Source organism: Equus przewalskii, chromosome 21 (assembly GCF_037783145.1).
Source record: "Equus przewalskii isolate Varuska chromosome 21, EquPr2, whole genome shotgun sequence".
Lineage (NCBI taxonomy): Eukaryota > Metazoa > Chordata > Mammalia > Perissodactyla > Equidae > Equus > Equus przewalskii.
The window spans coordinates 17,265,908-17,291,977 of NC_091851.1; the positions used below are offsets into that span (position 1 = coordinate 17,265,908).

Genomic DNA, 26,070 nt, shown 5'->3' on the forward strand with positions numbered 1-26,070 from the left:
ACTTCCCTCCTTCCACCAATGCACTGAACGTAGAGCTACACACAGAGTACTTCCCTCAGAGAGAAATCCAGAAACTAGCTGAGCGCCTCCTACACGTCAGACAAATGAGAAAATACCCACATCAAAGCAGATAGGAAAGGCTGAGACACACTCCCACAGTGAGTCCACCCCTGGCACAGCACCATACAGTCAGGAGGGAACCCCCAATCCCAACTCCTAGCTTCTCCCTGAGGAGTGAAGGATTTGGACCACACATCTGACACTCCAACTTTAAAGATTCCCACTCAAGGAACAGGCCCCTAAAACACCTAACTCTGTGTCAACTTTCAAAAATAGAAACCAGTTTAAGAGGCAAAGCATTTATTTGGGATCAAAGATTTGCAATTCAGGGAGCACAGATTCAGGTAGAAACCTAAATAATGCCCCATTGGGGAGTAAAAGTCTGGGCTTTTAGAGGCAAAAAAGGAAGGTTTGTATTACAAAGAATTTTAACTGGAGTTAGAGGTAAAAGCTAGTCTTGGCTAAACATTGTCTATTGATTCTATCTTCAGAAAGTCCACAATCATCAGGCTTTGTGATCAGGATGTCTGTTCTCTGTTCTCCTGCTGATTTGTCAAACAATTGCTTGTAAAACAATTACCCCTTTGACCTCGTACAAAGGTTTGGCTGAGTCCAAGGTCCAAGACAGCAAGGCAGTTTCTCTGGAAAGACAGCTCCAACTCCATTTTAAAATGGCTCCACCAAAGTCAATTTTGACATGTGAAAGCTAATGGGGTTTGGGTCCACGAGACCCACAGGATTGTAGCAAACAGTTCTTAACAGCACAGGAGCACTTGTGCGGTGGCTATCTGCGGGGCTCAGTGCAGAGGTAGCAGACAAAAACACCCATCCCTGTCTTCCCCTGAGGGATGTGACTACACACCTTACAAACTGCCGCCAGAGGGTCTAGCTTCTGATTTAGCACACATTTAGGGGCTGGCTGCAGTCCTCCCAGGAGGCCAGGAGAGCTGGTGGGCACTTCCCCTACCTTCTCCCTCTGCTTAGGTCCAATGATAAAATCAGATTGCCAGCATCTCTCTGGAAGGAGCTTGTACACATGTCTAGTACCCCAGCTTTTGTGGCTGCTGCATGAGGGATAGGACTCCTGATCACCTGGCTCTGAAAGCCAGTGGGAAGTGCATTCATGAGTTCCACAGGACTATAGCAAACAAAGAAGCAGTTTTTAAATGGTGCAAGAAGACTCCCCTGCAGCTATACACTGGGGCTTAACTTAGAGGGAGCAGGCAAAATGCCCATTTCCCAATTTTTCCCTGAAAGGGGCTTAACTATATACTTTTCCATCTGCTGCCTGAGGATCTGGCTTCTAATCAGCCTACGTCTAGGTGCTGACACCAATTCTCCCCTTTGGGACATTGATGAGTCTTGGCACACCTCAATTACTGGGAGCCATTAAGGACAAAGATGGCAGCTTGTACAATCACAAAATTTTGAGAGACAATCAGAAGCTCACACCAGGCTGATTGACAAGGTTTATCTCCTACTTGAGCCAAATCTGTCAAGACTGGGAGAGGTGGCTGTTATATCTAACATGTGGGCACCTACACAGAGAGAGAAGAAAATTGAGAAACAAAGAAATGTTCCAAACAAGAAACAAGATAAATCTACAGAAATAGATTTTAATGAAACAGAAATAAACAATTTACCTAATAGAGAGTTCAAAATAATGGTAATAAAGATGCTCATCAAGGTCAGCAGAGCAATGCATGAACAAAGTGAGAATTTCAACAGAGACAGAAAATATAAATAAGTATCAAACAAATCATACAGCTGATTAATACAATAATTGCACTGAAAAATTCACAAGAGGGGTTCAAAAACAGACTAGATCAAACAGATGAAAGGATCACTGAACTCAAAGACAGAGCAGTGGAATTCATTGAATAAGAGGAGCAAAAAGAAAAAAATGAAAAAGAATGAAGATAGCTTAACGGACTGATGAAACACCATTGAGTGGACCAATATACACATAACAGGGGTCACAGAAGGAGAAGAGAAAGAGAAAGGAGCAAAAAGCTTATTCAAGGAAATAATAGCCAAAAAATTCCCTAATGTGAAGATACAAACAGACACCTAGATCCAAGAAACCCAAAGAGTACCAAATAAGATGAACCTATACCAAGACACGTAATAAACTGTCAAAAGTTAAAGACAAGGAGAAACTCTTAAAAGCAGCAAGAGAAAAGCAACTTGTTACCAACAAGGGAACCCCCATAAAACTACCAGTGGATTTTTCAGCAGAAACTTTGCAGGTCAGAAGCGAGTGGGATGATATATTCAAAGTGCTGAAAGAAAAAAACTGCCAACCAAGAATGCTCTACCCAGCAAAGCTGTCCTTCAGAATTGAAGGAGAGAGAAACAGCTCTCCAGAGAAACAAAAGCTGAAGCCGTTCATCACTACTACACCAGCTGAAATGAAAGCTACTAATCAGCTAATTAGTAACATGAAAACATATTAAAATATAAAACTCACTGATAGAGGTAAATATATGCTGATCTTCCTTGACTTATGATAGGGTTAAGTCATGATAAGCCCATCATAAGTTGAAAATGTCCTAAGTTGAAAATGCATTTAATATACCTAACCTACCGAACATCATAGCTTAGCCCAGCCTACCTTAAATGTGCTCAGAGGGGCTGGCCTGGCAGCATAGTGGTTAAGGTCGCATGCGCCACTTCAGCAGCCCAGGGTTCACGGGTTTGGATCCCAGGTGCAGACCTAGCACTGCTTGTCTGGCAGCATCCCACATAAAAAACACAGAGGAAGATTGGCATAGATGTTAACTCAGGGCCAGTCTTCCTCACACACACACAAAAGTCCTCAGAACACTTACAGTAGCCTCCATTTGGGCTAATAAACTAATATACCCAACATGGAAAGTTTTTTATAGTGAAATGTTGAAAGTTCATGCACTTTATTGAATACTGTACTGAAAAGGAAAAACAGAATGGTTGTATGGGTACAGAATGGTTCTAGTGTATTGTTTACCCTCATAATCACATGGCTGACTGGGAGCTGCAGCTCGCTGGTGCTGCCCAGCATCATGAGAGAGTATCATACCACATATCACTAGCCTGGGAAAAGATCAAAATTCAAAATCTGAAGTACAGTTTCTACTGAAGGCATATCACCTCACCATTATAAAGTCAAAAAGTCATAAGTCAAATCATCTTGAGTTGGGTACCATCTGTAGTTAAATTTAGAATACTCTAATATTGTGATGGTGGTGGGTAAATCCTTATAATTCTAGTATAAAGGTTAAAAGACAAAAGTATTAAAAATAACCAAAATAATTTGTTCATGGATATGCAAATGTAAATTGTGACATCAAAAATATAAAATGTACAGGGAGTGTAAAAATGTAGACCTTTTGTATGTGGATATATATATGAAGGAAACAAAATCAGTATCTTGAATCAATATCTGCACCCCCACGTTCATTGCAGCATCATTCACAATAGCCAAGATATGGAAACAACCAAAGTGCCCATCAACAGATGGATGGATAAAGAAGATATGATATACAGATACACAATGGAATATTATTCATCCATGAGAAAGAATAAAATCCTACCATTTGTGACAACATGGATGGATCTTCAGGGCGTTAAATTAAGTGAAAAAAGACAAATACTGTATGATGTCACTTGCATGTGGAATCTAAAAGAAACATAAAAACAGAGTGAAATGGTGGTTGCCAGGGGCTGCAGAAAATGGGGAGATATTCGTTAAAGTGTACAAACTTCAGCTATAAGATGAGTAAGTTCTGGGCATCTAATGTACAGCATGGTGACTATAGTTAACAATACTGTTATATACTTGAAAGTTGCTGAGAGTAAATCTTAAATGTTCTCAGAGCAGAGCCATGCCTGGTCTTTTTGGCACCATCCTTTCTATCAGACAATGCTCCACTGTAATTCATAGGGTTTTCATGGCCAGTTTTTTCACAAGTGGGTGGCCAGGTCCTTCTTCCTAGTCTTAGTCTGGAAGCCCCGCTGAAACCTGTCCACCACAGGTGACTGCTGGTATTTGAAATACTGATGGCATAGCTTGCAGCATCATAGCAACACTCAGTCACCACAGTATGACAACCAACAGACAGGTGAAATGAACCCCAGGCCACAGTGGTGAGAACACTGAATCTTAACTACTAGACCACCAAACAAAATGTTATATGTCAGTCATAATTCAGTAAAGCTGGAGGAGGGGGAATTTGCTTCATAAATCTTAGTCAACCTCTAAACTAAAAAATTCTTTAATTGGCACCACTGTATATTTCCAAGTACCCTAGTCCAATGGAGAAGTAAGATGAACATTACAAAATGATTTTTGTCTTTTTGATTAAACTGCTATTTCACATCACTCTTCTGGTGCCTGCAAGTCCAGAAGTCATAGAACTAGCCACTCATCTGCTGCAAGGGTGGATACCACTTTATGAATAAGACAAAAAACATCAAGTATTTAGCGGCACTCGTGATGCAGGTGTACACAAGGGACTGTTTCTCAAGGAGTGGTACCTGGGCCAGCAGCACCAGCCACGATCTCGAAACTTATCAGAAATGCACATTGCCCCACCCCAGACCTACCAAGTCAGAAACTCTGGGGTGAGGACCTAACAATCTGTATTTAATAAGCCCTGGAAGGGATGCCTTGGAGGTGCATATCCCTTTAGGGTGCACACTAAATTTTCAAACCACTGAATTAAGTCACCATCTTACTCAAAGATGAAGTTATATGAATGAGAAAAAAACAACACAGGTTAACTTCAGCTGCCTCTGGTGTGAGACGAGTCCACAAGCCAACTCCAGGGGCAGTTGCATGGGCACGTGGGACCATGGCAGTGCAAACCCCCGGACTGAGGAGAATGGAGTGGGACTTGGAAACTGGTTGAGTCCCAAGTAGCAGTGCTCTAACAGCGACCAGTGGAGAGCAGCCACTCCTGAATCCAGTCTGTGCACATACTGTGTTCTTCACCAAACCTGACCGGCTGTATGTGGCTGCTGTCTGCAAGGACATATTCAGTGATGTGCCAATCCGGGCATGTTTTCTCATATAGACTGAAAGCCAGTGAATGCGGCATCACAGCATCATTAATATAAGTCAGACAGATCATAGTAGGAAACACTTTTATTCTTTAAAAGCAATTATTTTATGAAAAAGGAATCAAAACTGTACTTGGTGATCACACTGGCCATTATCAGAATAGTACATGCTATTAGGAAAAAGCAATTTCTTTTTTTCTGAGATGCTCCTCACTGGATGATCCACATCTATTCCATAATGACGTGAACAATACACATGATGAGCATATTTCGTGAGCAAGACTCAGATTCTCAAATGGACAAGAGCGTTGGCTTACTCCAAACACTTTTCTTGGCTGCAGCAGATGACCAAATAGTTTGACTATATTTTTTCAGAGCTTAAAAAGGTTAATCACCTAATCATGCCAGAGCTCAACATTAATAATCAGCAAAAAAGGCACTTTAAAATACATTTGACAAGGAGTGACACTAATGCAATGAAAACTGGTCTAAGCCCTGCACTAAACTTTGTCATAGTTCATATAAGTAGTGCATTCTCTCTTTCTGTCTCCATGTGTATGTGTGTGTATACATATTTATATGTATGTGTATATACCAACATCCTTATACATATATGTGTGTATGTGTGCATGTGTGCGTGTGTGTATATATATATATATATCTCCATAAGTCTCTGGGGAGTGAAAAAAACATTTCTGTTTCCTTTAATTGAATAGTACACAAAAATTCTAGTCACTTTATTTGGAACAAAGAATGAGGGGACTGGCAAATTAACGTAAAAACAGTACCCTACTACACTTTTCTGTCAACAAAAAAGCAATAAAATAAATACGCAAAACTTTCCTAGGTTGTCAACTACTAAAATAATAAAATCTAGCATTTTTAAAAATTTTATTCCATTGTAGGGAACAGGGTGGACATTTTTGGTGCTGTAAATCTCACACACTCACACATCCATATTGCTTAGGCTGAAGAGAGCAGAATGAACAGAGGAAATTTCTTCCACAGACTCCGTCCTTTCAGTACTCACCGAGTTTTAGCTATGCTGTTATTCTGCTTAGCTTAACATACAACAAAGTCTTGTATAAACATATTTTTAGGATGTCTAAATTCTCAAGATACTTGCACAGAATACTAAAAGTACTTAAGAGGATTTTTGTAAAATAAACAGAATTGGCCATATACCAGTCCGCTGCTTACCCCAGGCTTGGGTATTTTGGCTCACGGTTTTGACAGACCAAACCCACATGTATCAGAGTTGGACAAAAAGCTAATTTGTCTTCCCCAGGAACAGGTGTATAGACACATTCTTATTCTTAGGGTATAAAAAAACAATTAGTAATGGCATTTAAAGTTAATTACTAACTGTATAATGCCTGAGAACAAAAACAAAGCAATTTTTGAAAGGTTAAGAGTCAGACTCTGGGCATTTCCGTTTTTTAGCTGCTGGCTCTTCAGTCTTGTGTAATTCTAAAGTGCTGGCATTGGATTTGAGGCTGAGGTCTGCTCTAAGGTTGTCCATAGCAACGGTGAAGCCTGAGAGAAGGTACCCCCCACCTCCGCTCATCAGTAGTTTGGGATGACTTCGATCTGGCAAAACCTAATCAAGACAGAAAGACAGACATTCATGTTTTCCTAAGCAGATAAAGCACATACTAACAATACACATGCCAGAATCAGAATTTAAATGACAAAGATTCTCTCGAAGATTTAACGGAATCAATTCCTAAGGAGCCCCTTCCTTCACAAGATAGTGCATATGAAAGCGTAGAAATTGGTTTAAGTGATTTTAGTGGATATAAAAGTGTAGAAATTGGCTTAAGTGATTCTCTTTGGAAAATAAAATGAAGCCATTTCTCTTAAACCTGAAGGAAGTTTCTAGTGGCGAATGGGCAAATGGTTTGTATACTACCCTGGGCTTGTGTGTAGCTTTCTTCCTTTTGGCTCTAGGAAGCTTCATGGCCAACAGTGGAGCTTGGGCCCATGGAGATGCAGCTACTGGACAGACATCCAGAGCCTCCCTTCCCTAATACCCTGTTAACTCTGACAAGCCTTCTTCTCTCCCACTACCATGGCTAAATAAGATGACTGCCATGAAGGGCAGGGTCGCCCAAGGCTATAGGGTGTCCGGGATTAAGTAAGATGTGCAAGCAGCAGGGCAGGGGTTGTGGCAGCCATGGAGATGCTCTCTCACATCTCTCTTCCAGAGGGAAGTGATTATGCAGAGTTCAAGCTGCAGAAAGCCTCTGGCTGCTGCTCCTTTGGAATCTGCTGTAGCATTCACACCCAGGGAGGCCATGGGTTGCTCCAAGTCCACAGCTGAGTGTGGGTACCAGAACTGGACTATTTCTGGCCAACGCAGGGCTCCTTTAATGGCAATCTTTGCTCAGGGGTTCCCCATCATCCTGGCTGAGACTTTTTCAGAGCAGCCCTGCAGGTTTTTCCTCCCCTACCCTCCTTCCTCCTTTCACAGGCATCAGACCTGCATCACAGTCTGATGGCTCTCCCTGTCTAATCCTGCTCCCTCTTCCCTGTATCTTTCAAAGGCATTTCTCCTGATAAACCCCTTACACTTCTAATTCCATCTTGGCATATGACTTCTAGAGGTCCTGAACTGACACACAACCCATGTAAATCCTGAAACTTGCTGTGAAACATCCCAGCACAGAGGAAGGGATGTTTCTTGTTGGCCTGGGGATTTTGCTATTATCAGTTATTCCCTCCACAGTGATCTCGAGGCTTTGGGGCAACACAAACCACAACTGTTTGCAATTTAAAAGTCCCTGGACTGGAGTTACAGAGTAATAGACTTGGACATGAAAGGAGAAAAAAGGTTCAGGAGAGGTCAGGGCACTTTCTCTGAGTTCTCTTTCATCTCTGCAGACAGAAACAGGGATATCTCCATTTAACAACTTCCGGCACTACTGTAAAGTCCCAGGAAAACAGCTCCTGGGACTGGCTGTGGAACACGTACCTGGTAATTTCTGAGCCAGGTTTCAGACAGCCTGAGGTTGATGACCCCTCCTCTTTCCCGCAGTTTCGTGTAGCATTCCAACAGGGGCTAAAGGCATAAACAGAGTGCTGTTAAGAATTACTTTGAGGGGCCGGCTTGGTCGTGTAGTGGTTAAGTTCACATGCTCTGCATCGGCGGCCCAGGGTTTGCAGGTTTGGATCCTGGGCACGGACCTCACATTGCTCATCAAGCCATGCTGTGGCGGCATCCCACATAAAATAGAGGAAGACTGGCACAGATGTTAGCTTAACGACAATCTTCCTCAAGCAAAAAGAGGAAGATTGGCAACAGATGTTAGCTCAGGGCCAATCTTCCTCACAAAAAAACGAATTACTTTGAGTGCCCAAATTTGAGAGTCAACATTCAGGTGCAAGAATTCCTGTTCATTCCATTTCAGTATTACCTCTTTATACTGACAGTAGGCCACAAATGGCCTTGAAGGGGCCACGAAGTCCAGCAAAGACAGCAGCAATGGAGTGGGATGGAAACGACTAGCTACAATTAAACTGCAAGGAAAACGTTAGACAAATTATTTCTCTACACCCCCAAAGTGGAGCATAAGTTTTAAAATGCATTTAAAATTACCATATTTACTTGCATGACTCACACAAGGAAAAGCTTAAAACACAACATTCTAGGAATTCCAAACAATAAAATGACAAGCTATTAACTTTCTAGGAAACACAAGCTGGAATATAAGGTCTCATGTTGCTTTGGCAACTCTAAGCATTTAATGACATTCTTGATTTTAAAAAAAGCACCTGGAAACAAATCCAACGTCATAATACTGGCTTTGCAGATATCTGAATCTACTCTCCTTTTAGGTTCTCCTTAGCCCTTGCCATTAGCCAGTATAACATCAGTTTGAATATGCCACCACCTGCACCTAATGGGACTACACAGCCCCATCTGATGCACCATCATTGGAGAAATTTCAGATTTCTTCTAAAACTCTGAAACTAACATGACCAATTTCCCACCTCCGCCAAATGCAGGCTCCTTTCTTTAAAAACCCAAGACAGAATCATCATCTCTGCTCCCACAGTCACCAAAGCAGACAAGCAGATAGAGAATGCTAATCTGTTTGAAGCAGAGCCCACAAGCACCAAGATGTCTCTTGCATTCTTTCATCAACGCACCCATCTGCGTTTCTTTCACTCAGCAGAGCAGCAGCCTCTAACTGTCTTTTCCTTTGCTCTTCTTGTCTCTTCTGCTTCTCCTGAATCTTCAAGAAGAAAAATAAGAAACCAACGTACTGAGGTCATTCAGTCAGGTTTATGGAAACGCTGGTCTGTCAAAACATTTCAACAATATTTATCAACTTGGACTAAAGCAACAAAAGGAAGTCAGTCACTTAAAAGGAAGTTGAAAACACACAAGAAAGCCCACATGTTAAAAAACATCATTAAGCTACCTATACAATGCTTCTGTATCCTACAGCTCCACCCCTAAGATTAAATCACTCACATGGATACACCCACGCGCACTCTCTTTCTCCATCTGTTTTGATATTTATCATCTTGGGAGCTGATGCTCCAAAGCCAAACCAAATCTCAGAGCTTACATGAAGTTAACTGAAGACCTGAGGGGACTATTATGAGAGTAGTGGGGACTCGTAAAATTCTTACATAATCCTTTCTGCTTCCTCTCTCTTTAGGCTCCTTATATTCTGGATCTTGAGAGACAATCTCCATTGTTTCTTGTTCTTCTGGGGGACTGCTCTCTGAGGCCTCTGCCATGCTGTCCTCATTCTCTTGTTCTGAAGCCTGTTTTTCCTCCAGCGTGCCATTACTTTCTTCAACCGAAGCACTGTCTTTTGGCTCTGAAGATAACATCTCGGCAGAAAATGTTCCATTTAGGAGACTGTCCACTTTGTTGAGGGGGAATTCATAGAGACCACTGAGGAAAGATTCGGGAAATCCAAAACATGCTGTTGCTGCCCGAACAGGTCCACCTCCAGGGTACAGCTGAATAATGGAGCCAAAACCTGAGCAGATAAAAGAAACAAACATCTCTCCATGGAGGCGATGCTAGACTATGCAAACCCTCAGGGTCCTCTACAGTAAGGAGGCTCAAGGTCTCCCTACTTTACTTTGTTCAGAGGCTGAAGGATGATGCAGCTCCTTTAGGGGTCCGTTTGGAGTCTAAGAATATTCCTAATGGAGGTAATATAATTCCAAGAGATAAACAGGAAGCCTTAAAGAAGCTTACCCTCACTTGACACTACAGTAAAACCCTGTGATTGTGCAAATGTGAATGTCACATGATTGGAGATTGGTTCTCAGCTCCCCCTAAGTCCAATCCTCAAACAGGGCCGTTAAAAGTTCTTGTCTTCTATGGGGTCAGAGAAAGTTCAGGCAAATCAGGCTGTGCCGTATTCTTCCAGGATAGAACACATCCCTAGTATTCTTCCCACCCAATCCCCTCAATCCAGGCCAATAAAATGAACACCAGCTATCCAAGAGTTTACTGAAATTACTGTCCTGGAGGTCCTAGCCAGCCACAGGCTTCAGAACCACCCCCAATGATACTGAGGCTGGAAAGGACAACTGCCATCTGGGGGTGCCAACATAGCACAGGCTGGGAGATGTGGACTGTGCAGGAAGGTGCCAGAGACTGGAGCTGTGCAGGCCCACCCAATCACTTCATTAAGCTTGTAGTGACTCCACCTTGCTTGCCATGAGTTTGAATTTTTCAGACCCCTCTACTCAAATCATGGTGGGGTTTTAATGAACTTGAAAATGTTAAATCTTACCTCCCATTCGTTCCATCATGGCACCCAGCACCAAGCCTGCGCATGTTTCCATTACAATCATTTTATTGCCAGCACGGATATTTCCCAACGTCAACATCTGGGCCAGTGTATCATATCTCATGTGGCTAAGGAAAAAAGAATGATTCCTTCACTCTTAGCTAAGCAAAGCCCGCTATTTTAATAATCATTTTTCAAGTTTTGTTTGCTTTATAAAAATTATGTTGATAAGATTATTGATTGCTTTGGAAGCAACAGTAAAAAGGACTTACAATTTATGAGGTAGGAGGATACTTTATGCAGGTGAGCAAGTTTTTCATTTTACTTAAAATCATGATTTTCTTAAAGATATATTTTCCCCCAATTATACTTTTGAAAGGAAACAAAGCGTACTTAATTTTTCCAGGTTCTCTGGCATAATACATAACTGAAAGAATGCGGGTGGATGGCTTCACAACAGTAATGATGGCTTCATATCTGGGGGAAGAAAAAAGAGAACACCAATTTTAAAAAACTGGCTTAAAAATATTTTATTTTTAATAACATATTTTATAAAGTTATAAAAAGATATAATGTTTTCATCCTTTTCAAACAAAAACTACTTACTTCTTTTTCTTCTTTTTTATATATTTATCTTGAGCAAATTCTGTCTTGTCTCGGAATGTTGTACTATTTTCAATTAACTGCTGAACTATTTCCTATAAGAAAAGGAGCAAGCAGATTTCCTGAAACTTTATTTTCACAGAACAGATAACTTCAAAGGTTTCTTACCCCAGAATGTATCCAAAGGTTTGATTCTCCAGTTCCTTTTCCACAGAAGTCAAAATGGATGAACTTTGCTTTTTTTTTTCTCCCTTACCCTGTCTAGAAATTGTATTAAAATATAAGTACTTTATAACTCCATTTAAACCGAGGAAAAAGAACAGAGATACACAATAAAAGGGAGAAGAGAGGTAGAGGAAACTGTCATTCCTGAAGAGACTGGCTGAAAACATTACTGAAAATGAACAAAGTTAAGCTCTGATATGCACTGTTATGAAATTCTCTTTTGCTAACAATATCAGTAACATCATTCACTTACATTCCTGCATGTAAGAAATGAAATCTTTCATATATGAATTGCATGTATATTTCAAGCTATTTCTAACAGGAATATACAGTATTTTTATATTTTACCGTAGGTAAAGTCTGCTTTAAAAACCAAGCAATTTCCTAAATACCAAACAGAAACAAAACACAACATCCTTTGAATATTACCTCTCCTTTAATGCCCTTGTCCTTTAAAGCTTTTATGTCATCTTGAGTAAGTTTCTGAGATTTCCCATCATCAATTATATTTCGATTATCAGTGCCCGCTTCTTTGGTCTCTAAGGAAGGAAATTGCTTTATGACATTTACGATCTGAAATTATTTAAAAATCTTTCTTTCTCCAAGTTCACATCCACATCCAGCCCATCAGTCACTCAAATTTGGCCTTCCAGTTCCACGGCCCCCACCCCAGTCCACTATCCTTTCTTGCCAGGACTACTCCAAGTCTGTAACTCATCTTCCTGCTCCCACTCCTGCCCCCTTACAATCCACCTCAGCACCACGGTTATCTTTTTTGTTTTTCCTTTTTCTCCCCAAAGCCCCCCGGTACATAGTTGTGTATTTTCAGTTGTGGGTCCTTCTAGTTGTGGCATGTGGGACACGGCCTCAGCATGGCCTGACCAGCAGTGCCATGTCCACGCCCAGGATCCGAACTGGTGAAACCCTGGGCCGCTGAAGCGGAGAGCACGAACTTAACCACTTGGCCACGGGGCCGGCCCCCCTCCACAGTTATCTTTTTAAAGTGCTAAGTGGCTCATCTATTCTGATGCACAAAACCACACAGTGGCAACTAGAATACATTCCAAAGACGACTTGCAAGGGTGCATATGATCTGCCCCGTCTACCTTTTCTGGCCTCATTTCTTGACGCCTGTCCCCCAGCCACATTACCCTTTTTTCTGTTCCTTAAACGCACTAAGCATTGTCTCACTGAGGGCTCTGGCTCTTGCTCCCTTGGCCTGAAATGCTCTTATGACAGACCTCTGAGTGGCTGCATCCTTTCCATCACTCAAGGCTGAGCTCATCATCTCAGCCAAATTTCCCAATCAGCCTGCAGGACACCTCCCTGCTCTGTCATCTTCATAGCACGCGTCACCATCTGAAATTTTGATTTTTGCTTGTCTACTTGATTATTTTTGGTGTTCCCCACTGCTAAGTAAGTTTTATGAGATGGTCTATCTCATCAACTGCTATAATCACAGTGCCTAATCATTCCTGGAATATATTTTTTGCTTAATAAAAACATGGACATTAATTTAAAAGTATTTAATTACCTGGTTTGAAGCAGAACTTTAACAGTATTTTAATTATTTAATTTTAATAATTATTTAAGCATTTTTATTAATAAAATATTTTAACAAGTATTTAATTTTAATTAACAATACCAGTTAAAATTATGAGGACTTTATCACAGGCGAGGCACTGTTAAGAATTTCCTATGTGTCATATGACTGAACACTCACTATAGCCTAGGCATTAAACGTGTTTATGGCCCCATTTTACACACGAGGATATAAGACTCAGAGAAACTAAAAAGTTGCCCAAGGTTACAAGGCAAGCAATGAAGCTGGAACTTAACCCTAGTCAATTAAATTCAAAGCCAGACCCTTTAACCTCCACCCTATACGCTAATCACCTCGCAGCCATTACTTAGCTTCTGGGCACTGAAATGGTTCTCCACCTGCTCTTACACTGAAGCGGCAAACACTCGTGGTATTAAATGCCTGGCCCAAGGTCAGAGTGCCAGTTAACCACGGGCTGGAACCAGAATCCAGGTATCTCAAAGCCAAAGGCAGACCGTGCTTCATTCCAGCAAGCTACAGTTCTTAGATTATGAGTTTAGATTTCTGTGGGGACTGCCTAGGCTAGCACTTTAGGATTAACTGAGGTGGACAGGTTTCTGACTAGCCAGCTCAAGAGCATCTATTTCATACACCCCAACTAGTGCACCTGAAGTAGGCTCTTCCTTCTTCTTCTTAGGCTGAAGACTTCCTCCATTGGTCACTTCAAATGTGGTTCCATAACTATGGCCAATGACGTTATCCAGATAGAACCACTGTTTTTCAAAAGTTACTTTTCTGGGGAAGAAAATACAATCAATTAGTTGAATCTCATTTGCATTCAGAATAGAAAAGATATGTTTGATCTAGTTTATTTCAAAACTGGTCTTCACAAACGATGATCAGCAGCATTATCTCTGAACACAAACTGACAAATGGACTAGAGAGAATGGGGTTGGGGCACAGACACAAATTAATAAAGCCACAAAATCACTGATTTTGGAACAAGAAACAAGGACAGAAGACATTCCTCTTCTGAGGCACTGGTTTGACTCCATTTTGCACTATTGGACGGGATGTCCAAACTTACAGGCTCTGAGGATTTCTGAATAGTATAAAGGGTCATCAAGACTGGCAGGCCACTGGACACACACTGTGATGCCCCTTGCAACTTACACAAGAAAATCTCAAACTGAACAATCATTGAGATGGTAGGGACTTAACAAATTTAACTGGCCATTTTCTTTGAAAATTATCTAGTAAAAGCAAATTGTATTTACAAATAAACATAACTGACAGTCTACACATTTGGAAAGGGTGCCTAACACTGACAATTCTCTGTATTGAGGATCAGGCAATTTTAGCCTTTCTCTTACCCAGATTTTTCTCTTATTACAATTTAAAAGAGAAACCCCACAAAAGCAAATGCTTTCCTTTCAAAAGAAGGCAACTGGGCCAGCCCCAGTGGCCTAGTGGTTAAGTTCAGCACACTCTGCTTTGGCAGCCTGGGTTTGGTTCCCAGGAGCAGACCTATATCACTTGCTTCTGAGGGGTCATGCTGTGGCAGGGGCTCACATACAAAAAAGAGGAATACTAGCAACAGATGCCAGCTCAGGGTGAATCTTCCTCCAGCAAAAAAAAAAAAAAAGAAGGAAACTAACAACTGCTGAGTGTGGACCAGGGCTGGGCAGTATGTGCCAGCTGTGTTCATACTTTTTTTTTTCTTTTTTCTTTTTGGTGAGGAAGATTGGCCCAGAGCTAACATCTGTTGCCAATCTTCCTCTTCTTGCTTGAGGAAGATTGTTGCTCAGCTAACATTTGTGTCAATCTTCCTCCACTTTGTATGTGGGATGCCATCACAGCATGGCTTGATGAGTGGTGTGTAGGTCCATGCCTTGGATCCAAACCTGCAAACCCCTGGCCACTGAAGTGAAGTGCATGAACTCAACCATTATGACGCTGGGCTATACTCTCATACTTTTTGATTTAATTCTCACAGTAGTCCTGGGACATAGCTTTTTCTAGAAGAGCAATCTGAGACTCAGGGAAAAGGATCTTGTCCAAGATTCACAGTTAGAAAGTGGGAGCTGGGATTCAAATCCAGGTCTGCCTGACCCCAAAGCCTGGTTCTTTCCACTGTACTACCGTCTGCCCCAGCAAAGACCAAAGATCTCAGGAAGCCCTGCCTAGCTTCAGGACATGGCCCACATCCACAGAACTCTGAATCCTGGAAGACAGGTACTGGTTAATTCTGTTTGTGCCCCACCCTACATCTTCTCTTCCTTTCTCTGTGCCCCAGGAGGCTGACCATGACAGAATGCATAGACCCCATCACAGGTTTCCTTGCCGAAGGCTTCCCACCACTGCTAGACCCTGGGTGCATCAGCATTCCCTCTTGGTTCTGTAAACCTCGTCACACCTTTGTAGGTGGTGTGTGTCACATCTTAATTAGATCTTCTCACTCAAACCAACTGAGGGAATTCTTGTGAGATCCTAAGTGATCCAGGTAGGGTCAATTCTTAGTCTCTGCTGGGTCCCCAGTTACTAACACATAACAGAACATAACAGATACTCAAAACATTTGCTGACATAACCCCCTCAGAGAAGCTGAAACTCAGTTCAGCCCAGACATGCACCCTGCACCCTCATCCTTTGAACACCCCAGTGCTACTGAAATGCTGGGTCTGACCTGGGTCAGGTTTACCCCTTTGGCAGCCAGTCTGATATACAAAGAAGGGTGTGTCACTCAAAGTGAGTGGCCCGACAGGTCACTGACTAGTCAGGAAAGTGGGGCCCAGTCAGAGGGATGTGGAGGCATGTTTTCGCTGGGAAGGTGAGATTTGCAGAGTTTCCTTCTCAGAGAGCCAGGACTGCTTCTGCCCAACCAGATGAGTGCAGCCTCAAGAGAAGACTGAAGGCAGAGTCTGGCCTGGGATGCAGTGGAGCTCAGAGAGCCATTTTCAAAATAAAAGGGAAACTAATGCTGTGGCTTCTGCCAAAAAAAGTGATGAAAAGTGTTTCCAGATAAATGTCTAAAGAGTTTTTTAGAAATAAAGATGTTGCTCTCTATCTCCTTGGCAATGGAAAAGCTCTTGTCTAAAAAAGCACATTTGGGGCCGGCCCAATGGTGCAGTGGTTAAGTTCAGCATTCTCTGCTTCAGCAGTCCCAGTTTGTGGTTTTGGATCCCAGGCATGGACCTACACTACTCGTCAGCCATGCTACGGCAGCAACGCACATATAAAGTGGAGGAAGATTAGCACAGATGTTAGCTCAGGACTAATCTTCCTCAGCAAAAAAAATAAATAAAAGAGCACATTATTAAAAAGCACACTCAAACGGGGCTGGCCCCGTGGCCGAGTGGTTAAGTTCGCGCGCTCCGCTGCAGGCGGCCCAGTGTTTCGTTGGTTTGAATCCTGGCGCGGACATGGCACTGCTCATCAGACCACGCTGAGGCAGCGTCCCACATGCCACAACTGGAAGAACCCACAACGAAGAATACACAACTATGTACCGGGGGGCTTTGGGGAGAAAATGGAAAAAATAAAATCTTTAAAAAAAAAAAAAAAAAAAAAAGCACACTCAAACTACCGTATTTTAAAATTAAGCAACTTAAAAGGACAGTATGAGAAAGAAAAACCAAAGTTTCACCTGCTCAGTCATTGTACAGCTGTATAACTTTGGGCTCATTTATCAAACTTATAACCTAAGGATTCTGCTGCACTGTTATACTTCAATTAAAAAGTTTAAATAATTAGTACTAGCACTTTCCAAAAGTTATGTAGTTGGGAGCAGGCACACACTTCTAATCAGAAATTCTGAAAAGAAAAAAAGTACTGGGTTCAAAAATACAACGTACAGCAGGGATGAGGGATAGTTATAAGATTTCTCTAATTTCAACTACCAAAATGAAATATTATATCAACGGGGAATTTAAAAATGCTTAAGAGCTGGTGCAGATATTTCATCTCTGGACTAAAGAAATCCCTCTCCCCCTATATTTTTTTTCCTGCACTGAATTGGTGCTTGTGCAAATACACTTGGTTATCACCAGCTTGGCGCCTTACGGACTGTTACTTGACTATTTTCTAATGACATCTGTTTCACTTTAAATATCAGTCAACAGTTTGATTCACATAGGAGTAAAAGAATTCATCTGAAGTGAGCACTTATCAGAAATCGCAAGTCTCACAATATGTAACCTTATGATCCACAGAAAGCTGTTCTCCTGACACTGCATTCAACCTACTTCCTTGTCAAAAGTACTATAATAACCCAACTCAAAGTTTGGTTGTACTTCTCAGATAATTAACCAAAACATCCCAATACATTTTAAGCTATTGGAATTTAACAGCCTCAGCCCCCTGCCTCCGTCCCCCAGCCAGAAAGCTATCAAAATTCCCACTTCCCTAGTACTAAGACAGTGTGATTACTAATCAGCAGGTTCACAAGTCAAACGTAATTTCAAGTTCTGACATCTTGAGCAAACTGCTTTTGGGTAGTTTAACTTTCCCAGACCTTGCATCTTTTGGTGTAAAAGGAGGGAACCCTAGAGTGATCCCACATTCTATGAAAAGTTGCTTCCTAACGTTATTCTGTGTAGACAGGTATTCCTGGTTGGGTAGAGAGAAGAGCCTGGAAGGCCAGACAAGGTTGGAGAAGTGTCATTTTTGTGGGATTGATGCTGGCTGAGGGCTAAGGGAAGAAAAAGGGTCTATGGTAAAAAGGGGGCAGGGGCAGACTCTGAGAGGCAAGGATGAGATCAGAGGATGAAGGATGGGTTCTGTGAGAAAACAGGAGACAAAAATCTCAAGAACCTAGGAGAAGAACCCAAGGACAGATGGTGGGGTGGGCCTGCAGGGGAGTATCCGGGCCCCACGAGGGTCAGGAATGGGAAAGGGACTCTGTGGAAAGACCGAGAGGGATGCTGAAGGCAGACAGCTAGGTATGAGACCAGGGAAAAGGGGCACTGTAAGAAGCAGGAGGAGTAGGGGAGACCTCGAGGCCCGAGGATGGGATCCTGGGGAAAAGGCCTCTGTGGGAAGACCTGAGAGGAGATAACCAGAGAAGAAGTGGGGAATCCAGAGAGCCAAGAACGGGACCCTGGTGGCAGCAGGTCTGTGGGAAGACCTGGAGGGAGGGCGTCTCTGGAAGATGGGGGCGAGGGATCCCTAAGGCCAGCGACATGACTTACTTTCTCCGCTGAACTTGCACGGCTTTGAACACATCTTCCCGTTTTAGCACCACGTAGTCGCCGTCGCGGATGCGGTGGTCCCCAGGATGCGGTGGTTGTGGGCCCGGTTGCTCCCCTGAGTCCTCCATGAAGCTCAACCGGTCTCCTTGCTCCGCAGCGTTTCTCCAGTCCCCAGCGGCCCTCCCCCCTCGTCCTCCACTGTCGCAGCTGCCAGTCTCAGCTGCCAGCCTCACCTCCCCCAAACCGAAGGGACGCAGATCCCCGCGACCGGCACCGCCCCCACGTGCTACGCGCTGCTTCCGCTTTCCGGTCGGAACCTCTGGAGGGGCTTCCGGGAGCTTCAAGGCTTCCGTCTGGCTGAACTCCTTGATTGGCTGGGCTCCGTCCCGCCCCTCACGTCTTGCCGCTCCTTGGACGGAAGTTGCGTCACAGGAGCGCCAAAAAAGAACTTGGAAGGAGACTGGATTTCGGCTGGAGGCGCTAGATGGCTTCCCGTGAACCTTCGCAGCGTTGGTGGGGAAACTGAGGTCCCCCAACCGCTCCGATAGAGGAGACTCGGCCTCGCGCGGGGACGTCAGGAGAGCTGTAGCTAAAGAGAGTGGCGGGACTTGGGCAGGGGTTAGCTGAGGGGCTCAGACCTCGGAGTCTCTCTGCCCGCCGGGACGAAGGGAGAGCCGGCCGGGCGCATCTGCTCCTACGGAGGAGCCGGCCCAGCGGTGAACTAGGAGAGCTTTGGGCCCGCCGTCCTTTACAAGTAAGAACTTAGTGTGAGGAGACGTAAATGAAGTAGGCTGTTTAACGAAGTACGGCAGGCGGACGCGTGGCTCCTTTACTCATTTTCCAGTCCTGCCTCTTGCATTTGTGTTGGAATTTTTACTGGTTATTCTTCCCATATTATCACGTTAGAAAAAGATAGGGCATGTAGCGTTGTCGAAGGGGCACTTTAGTTTAGGAGTGTGAAGACGGAGTTTTGAGTTCAATACTGTCACCAAACAACTTTGATGTTGATCAGTTCGCTTAGTTTCTTTGGGCTTCAGTTTCTTAACGTATGATATGGTCTAGATGATTATCAACGTCCTGTCGTGCCCTAACATCTGAACTTTAGTTATTAACTTATTTATTAACTAAATCCCTTTAAATAAAGATTCGGATATGCCCTCTTGTAGTGAATTGCGCTACGGTGTGCGGATATATTCCTATTTGTTTTTATCCTTAGGACATGAGCTATTTTCTTAAATAGACTTAATTTTTTAGAAGTTTTAGGTTTACGGAAAGTACAGAGAGTTCCCATATATCACCTCTTCACTCTCCTCACCTCCAGTTCCCCCTATTATTAGCATCCTGTATTCGTGTGATATATTTGTTGCAATTGATGGATCAAAATTAATACATTGTTAATAACTAAAGTCCATAGTTTACATTAGGGTTCACTCTGTGTTGTACAGTTCCCTGTATTTACACAATGCATAGTGTCGTGTATCAGTATCAAAGAGAATGGTTTCACTGCCCTAAAAATGCCCTGTGCTCCACTTATATGAATTATTTTAAAACCCCCTTTTTTTCTTTTTTGAGGAAGATTAGCCCTGAGCTAACTGCTGCCAATCCTCCTCTTTTTGCTGAGGAAAACTGGCCCTCAGCTAACATCCATGCCCGTCTTCCTCTCCTTTATACATGGGGTGCCTACCACAGCATGGCTTTTGCCAAGTGGTGCCATGTCTGCACCCGGGATCAGAACCAGCAAACTCTGGGCCACCGAAGCGGAACGTGCACACTTAACTGCTGTGCCACCAGGCCGGCCCCCCAAACCCATTTTTAAAGGTCACATATTTCAATTTATTGCTCCTTAACCAGGAACTATCTTTATGGCATTGAGTTTAATAAAAATGAGTATCTTGGGGCTGGCCCGTGGCTGAGTGGTTAAGTTGGTGTGCTCTGCTTTGGTGGCCCAGGTTCTCCGGCTGGAATCCTGGGCGTGGACATGGCACTGCTCATCAAGCCATGCTGAGGTGGCGTCCCACATGCCACAGCTAGGAGGACCCACAACTAAAAATACACAACTATGTATCTGGGGGCTTTGAGAGAAAAAGGAAAAATAAAATCTTAAAAAAAAAAATGAGTGTCTTGATAGGTACGAAATTAAAAAAAACGTGAAGAGCTAATTAACAAAGATTATATTAACATGGATATACTTTCAAAAAAACTTTACTGCATTTCAACAGATTTGTCTGGAAACTGAAAATAATCCATCTAATCAGTATTCACCTAGAAATGATCTTTCTTCCCTTGTCTTTTTAAGACAGTTGTTGTAAATCTACTGGAAAATTAACTTCTTTCTCATTTTGGCCCTACAGAGAAAGAAAGAAGAGCTGAAACAGATGTGTACCCTGTCCCATTCCTGTGTTTCCCCAAAACGGTCCACCTTAGATGCCTATGTGAGAATTTCCATGTATCTCTGATAAAAGTGGGTGTGACACTGCAGGATTGACTGTATATAAAGAGCTATGATGATTTATTCCTGGTGTCTCACGGGTCAGGATTATGTTCAGCCGGTGCTGCCCTAAGATAAGTCTCAAAACGTTGCCAGCAAGTTATGTAGAAGTAATTACTTGTCTTATTTTCAATTTCTATGGTGGAAGTTCCTTGAAAATAAGTACTGTACCTTTTCTTATTTTTTATCCCATGAGCATCCAGTGTACTTGGTTAAACATCTGTGGAATGCGTTAAAAAGAGATGGGGATTAGAAGAGTAACTGCAAATTGGAAGAGTAAAGGAAGCTTATACCATGTACAGCGTTGCATGCCTGTTTGCTAGTCTCACACTAGAATATATTAATTTTTGCTATTTTCTCTGGTAATACACGTCACCCCTTATCCAAGGGAGATATGTTCCAAGACCCCCAGTGGGTGCCTGAAACCATGAATAGTACCAAACTCTACATATACTATGTTTTTTCCTATACATACCTATGAGAAAGTTTAATTTATAAATTAGGGACAGTAAAAGATTAACAACGATAGCTAATAATAAAATAGAACAGTTACAACAATATCCAGTAATAAAAGTTAGGTGAATGTGGTCCCTCTCTCTCTCGAAATATCTTATTATACTGTACTCATCTTCTTGTGATGATGTGAGATGATGAAGTGCCTACATGATGAGATGAAGTGAGGTGGATGATGTAGGCCTTGTGAGGTAGCATTAGGCTACTGTTGACCTGCCGATGATATGTCGGAAGGAGGACCATCTGCTTCTGGACCGAGGTTGACTGTGGGTAACCGAAACCGCGGTTAAGGGGGGACTACGTTTTTAGGAATACTTTTTCCCTTATAGTTTTGATGAAGACTTTTCTAATCTCTATCTTTTAGAAGACATGAGTGGAGAGTATAGAGGCAGAGGATTTGGACGAGGACGATTTCAAAGCTGGAAAAGAGGAAGAGGTGGTGGGAGCTTCTCAGGAAAATGGAGAGAAAGAGAACACAGAACTGACCTGAGTAAAGCCACAGGAAAACATACTTCTGGTAGGAAAGGTCAAGGATTGTTCAGGTTTTTTTCCTTCATGAAAGAATCTATCATGCCTATCAAACATAGCAGTTTACCTCATACTTCAGCCTATCTTTTATTTTATGTTACTCCTTAAGGTAGTGTTTGAATGTTAATATCCAAAATTCACACTAAAACTTGTAATTTAGATATTGTTAGTATCATGTCAGGTTCTCATTGTTGAAAGGAGAAGCAAATTGGAAAAAAATTTGCTCTGTTTCTACAAACCTAGTATTCTGGTTTTTTTCAGAACAAACTTCACAGTCTTTGCTACTACAATCAACATTGGATCAGTTCATACCATATAGAGGCTGGAAGCTTTATTTCTCTGAAGGTAGAGTTAAAAGTGCAAAAAGTGCCATAAATTGTATTTCCTTAACTTGTCTTTGGATTCTGTATCTCGTGCTACTATAATTCATTTAGTTTACTGAAGTATACTCCCTTCTTTAGTCTTAGTTCATCTAAACAATTAAATTGTGTGTATCTTTCAAGAGCATTCTTTTTAGGTTTTGTATCAGTTAGGAAAACAGAAACCAAACTAGGTATTTCAAAAAGGGAATTTAATATAGGGAATTTGATGTACAGATGGAAGACCGAAAGAGCTAAATGGGAACATTTATGGTAGATGATAGTAACTTCGGGCACAGCAAACTACTTTTATGACTGAGGGAAGAAAAGTTAAGACATTCTGAGGTTACCAGAGCCTAGGAATTCAAAGGAGGGCCCACAGCCTAGCTGCTGCTTTGACTTCTAAAGGGCACCCTACGGTGCTGTGCTTGGACCTCTGAAGGGTGCCCTTGAGAGCTCTGCTGAGACCTCTGAGGCAGATTAAGCTGGTTGCTGCTGGTAACTCTGGTAGGAGGGTGGCACGGTTGGTGCTTAGAGCTGGAGGCCAGGACTGTTATCCTCTGCAGCTGGAGAGATACTAAAATGCATTGAAAACAATAAATTCCTTTCTTTTTTCTGCCACCTTCCATTCTCTAAGTGCTTCCAATTGGTAGAGCCTCAAGGGAGTCTGGGAAATCCAGTGTGCAGATCTTGACCATAGGATCATAGAGCAGAGAATAGAAGGGTGGGCCTGGAACTGAGAGACAATAACCAGCACAGCTTTGTGTAGGAAACAGTTAAGGAATCTCCCTTTTATAATCAGGAACACAGCTAACATCATACATCTGTTTATATAGGTTCGGAGACTTGTTTTTTCTGTGCTCTTATAGTATCTATATGCTTGTTACGTCTTTTATGAGATATGGGACATATCTATATATCTGTATTTTTTTCCCCACTAGACTGTGCACTGCTTGAGGGCAAAGATCTTGCCCCATATCACACACTCAGTATGCATTTTGTAAATGAATAAAGTGCTTTACAAATATTTTCTATATTGAGAGTCTGGTTTTTTTTTCTGATATATAGACAGATATGTTTCATAGGTGACGTGTCTTTTGTTGCTTTAGAATGCATTAGCCACCAGCAACCACAATATTTCCCTAGCAGTTAGCTCAGAACACTAGAAGTGAGCTTTGGACTGGTCCTAAAAATGCAGTTCAGGAGGTGCCTTAGCTACTTCGTTGTACTTCCCAACTACTTCATTGTACTGTTTCTCTGTGGGAGAGCAATTCAAACATGTAGAACTTTCGAGTGTAAAAGATAGCTTTACAATTTAAAGACCAGACTCAAGTGTTGGGCTGTCTTTCCCTGGATCTTAGAAAGGGATTTGACAAGTGGCAATTTGGACTAGTAGAATTTACTGCAGTTGCAAAGACTGTCTTCAGCTCTGTTTCAGAGTAAGAATTTAGTTTGTGTCTAGCTTTGGCTTTATTATAATTTTTGTTTTAAGCTTATCATGTAAGCTGTTTGAACTAATAGGTCCTATTAGGTGTCAGAGGTACAGTACAGAGATTTCCAGATATTGATGCTTTTAGAGACACTTCCTGTCTGTATTTCAGATTATGCAGACCTAAATTTGTTTTAGAATCTTAAGTACACATTTTATACCAATTCTTAGCTGAATGAAATTAGAATGCAAAGCATTGGAAAAAGTCACCTATCATATATATAGTGTTTCTTCTGTCTTATGAAAAATATGCTTGTACATGTGTGATTATTAGTGCTAATGTCATGTTTGTTGCACTAGTTTACAGTGATAGCTCTCCTTTTATTGAGAAGATTCAAGCGTTTGAAAAGTTTTTCGCAAGACATATTGATTTGTATGATAAGGTAAGATTCCCGTACAAGAAAGCTACTTGTCCACCTTTGTATGTTGCCTTATTGAACGATGTATTTGAGGTGCTAGTGATTGTGATCATAGACACTGGAGCCAGACTGCCTTGGTCCAGATCCCAGCTCTGCCCTTAGCTGCAGGGTGAACTTTGGTGAATTACATACCTTCTTTGTGCCTCAGTTTTCTCATCTATCAGTTGGCAATAATAGTATTAACCTACCACAAAGGGTTGTTAAGAGGCATAAATTAGTTAATATATTTTAAATATTAGAACTGTGGTTGGCACAAAACTTAGATTACTTATTATCACCACATAAACATGCTTTCTCAAAGTGTGTAACTGAATGCTCAGTTGTGATAGTTGACTCTGAAAAAGCAATCATTGTTTTCACGCCTTAATATTTTACAGGATGAAATCGAAAGAAAGGGAAGTATTTTGGTGGATTTTAAAGAACTGGCAAAAGACGACGAAATGGCTAAATTGATACCAAATATAGCAAATGAATTAAGGGATACACCTGAGAAAACCTTGGCTTGCATGGGTCTGGCAATACATCAGGTAAATATTTATTTTGTGCAGACTTTTGTCAAAATTTTCAAGGAAGATTTCACAGTAACAGTACAGTCTCTAAAAGATACTTAGTTTTTACCAAAAATTGTTGACTAGAACTGAAAGGTTGCAATCCTGTCCTAAAAGATACTGTTCATTCTACATACAACAGCTTACCTAAATATAACATTTATTTCTAATTTATTTGAATTAGTTTAGTCTTGTGAAAGATTGTGCAGAAATTAAACCTTGTTTTCACGGAGTTATACAATCTCATAGGAGAGATAAGACAGACTCATGAAGTTATCAGTTATGAACTTGGAATAGAAAGATCAACCTCAGATCTAAGTTCTGTGGCATGAGGCAAGTCACTTAATCTCTGTGAATGTTCCCATATATAAATTGAAAATAACAGTATGTATTGTGCCTGCCTGAGTTTTTCTCAGGGTCAGATGACATGTCATATGTGAAAGCATTTTCTAGGCTGGCAAACAGATATGCTTCAAGGTAAAGAGTAGTAAATCTCAGGACAGGCACAGATAAGGTGGTAGGTATGTTCAGTAATGAAGATAAGACCCTCAGCTGTTGGGGAGGAGTGGGGAAAGCTCACAGGGAGACTTGGTAGAGGTGGAGTTTACAGTGGGTCTTAAAAAGGGGCACTGAGGATTGGACCTAGAGCAGGGAGGTAGGGGATGCAGGCACAAGGAAGAGTTCATTACGAAGGTGTGTACACTGCTAGTAACCTGAGACCGGAACCTTGGCTGTTGTCGTCAGACTCATCTCAATCATCAGTTCTTCTTCTCCAAGTCACCACATCTTTTCAATTCTATTTCTAAAATGCCCACCTCTTTTCCATCCTTACTGTCTCTGTCTTAAGCCTTCATTACCTTTCCTAAATTGTTGCTATACATGATAAAACATGATCTGTCTTTGAAAACTGTGGTGACTCTTTACTGCCAAATGAAATCCAAAACCTTTATGAAGGGTTGAAGGCCTTCCATGGTCTAGTTCAACTTCCTCTCCCCACTGCTCGCCCTCATTCACTACCACGCAGCTAAACTGAGCTCTCTTCAGCATTCTCTCAATACTCCTACCTCTCACACATGCTGTCCATTCAGCACAGAATGCCCCTTGTGTTGGATGTCCAAGTCTTTTGTACCTAACTCAGTTGTCTCACTGTGAAACCTTTCTCATGATCCCTTTTCAAAATAGTATTTCGTCTGTAAATCTTTATGGTCCGTATGACAATTATAGCTATGTACGTGCATCTCATTTTCTCTCAGATTGTCAGCATACTGCTTTGTACACATGTAGATATTAAATATTTAATG

The 26,070-nt window shown here is 41.9% G+C and overlaps 2 protein-coding genes across 12 annotated transcripts in view; one reads left to right on the forward strand and one right to left on the reverse strand.

Moving 5' to 3' along the window:
- Positions 1–5,170: 5,170 nt before the first annotated feature.
- Positions 5,171–18,774, reverse strand: TRMT6 (tRNA methyltransferase 6 non-catalytic subunit). 3 transcript variants are annotated; one of them, XM_008538314.2, is made up of 11 exons: positions 18,426–18,774; positions 13,904–14,031; positions 12,123–12,232; positions 11,472–11,563; positions 11,259–11,342; positions 10,869–10,993; positions 9,742–10,100; positions 9,253–9,338; positions 8,517–8,619; positions 8,075–8,161; positions 5,171–6,700 (listed from the first exon to the last, which is right to left on the reverse strand). In XM_008538314.2, exons 1-11 carry the CDS (start codon positions 18,551–18,553, stop codon positions 6,509–6,511), a joined length of 1,494 nt encoding a protein of 497 aa, XP_008536536.1. In that variant the 5' UTR covers positions 18,554–18,774; the 3' UTR covers positions 5,171–6,508. The 3 variants fall into 3 exon arrangements, with proteins under 3 accessions (XP_008536536.1, XP_008536611.1, XP_070444000.1); XM_008538389.2 differs by lacking the exon at positions 8,517–8,619; XM_070587899.1 differs by lacking the exons at positions 8,517–8,619; positions 9,253–9,338.
- The window catches only part of MCM8 (minichromosome maintenance 8 homologous recombination repair factor), a 59,505-nt gene continuing 52,202 nt past the window's right edge, over positions 18,768–26,070 (forward strand). For 3 of the 9 annotated variants that reach the window (XM_070587891.1, XM_008538821.2, XM_070587894.1), the window contains exons 1-6: positions 18,849–19,179; positions 20,777–20,857; positions 21,791–21,952; positions 22,216–22,299; positions 24,103–24,185; positions 24,599–24,748. In XM_070587891.1, coding sequence (XP_070443992.1) covers positions 21,796–21,952; positions 22,216–22,299; positions 24,103–24,185; positions 24,599–24,748 — 474 coding nt within the window. In that variant the 5' untranslated portion in view covers positions 18,849–19,179; positions 20,777–20,857; positions 21,791–21,795. Of the gene's footprint in view, positions 19,180–20,776; positions 20,858–21,790; positions 21,953–22,215; positions 22,300–24,102; positions 24,186–24,598; positions 24,749–26,070 lie in introns of all 9 variants that reach the window. The other 6 variants (XM_070587892.1, XM_070587889.1, XM_070587895.1 and 3 more) reach the window with 3 other exon arrangements.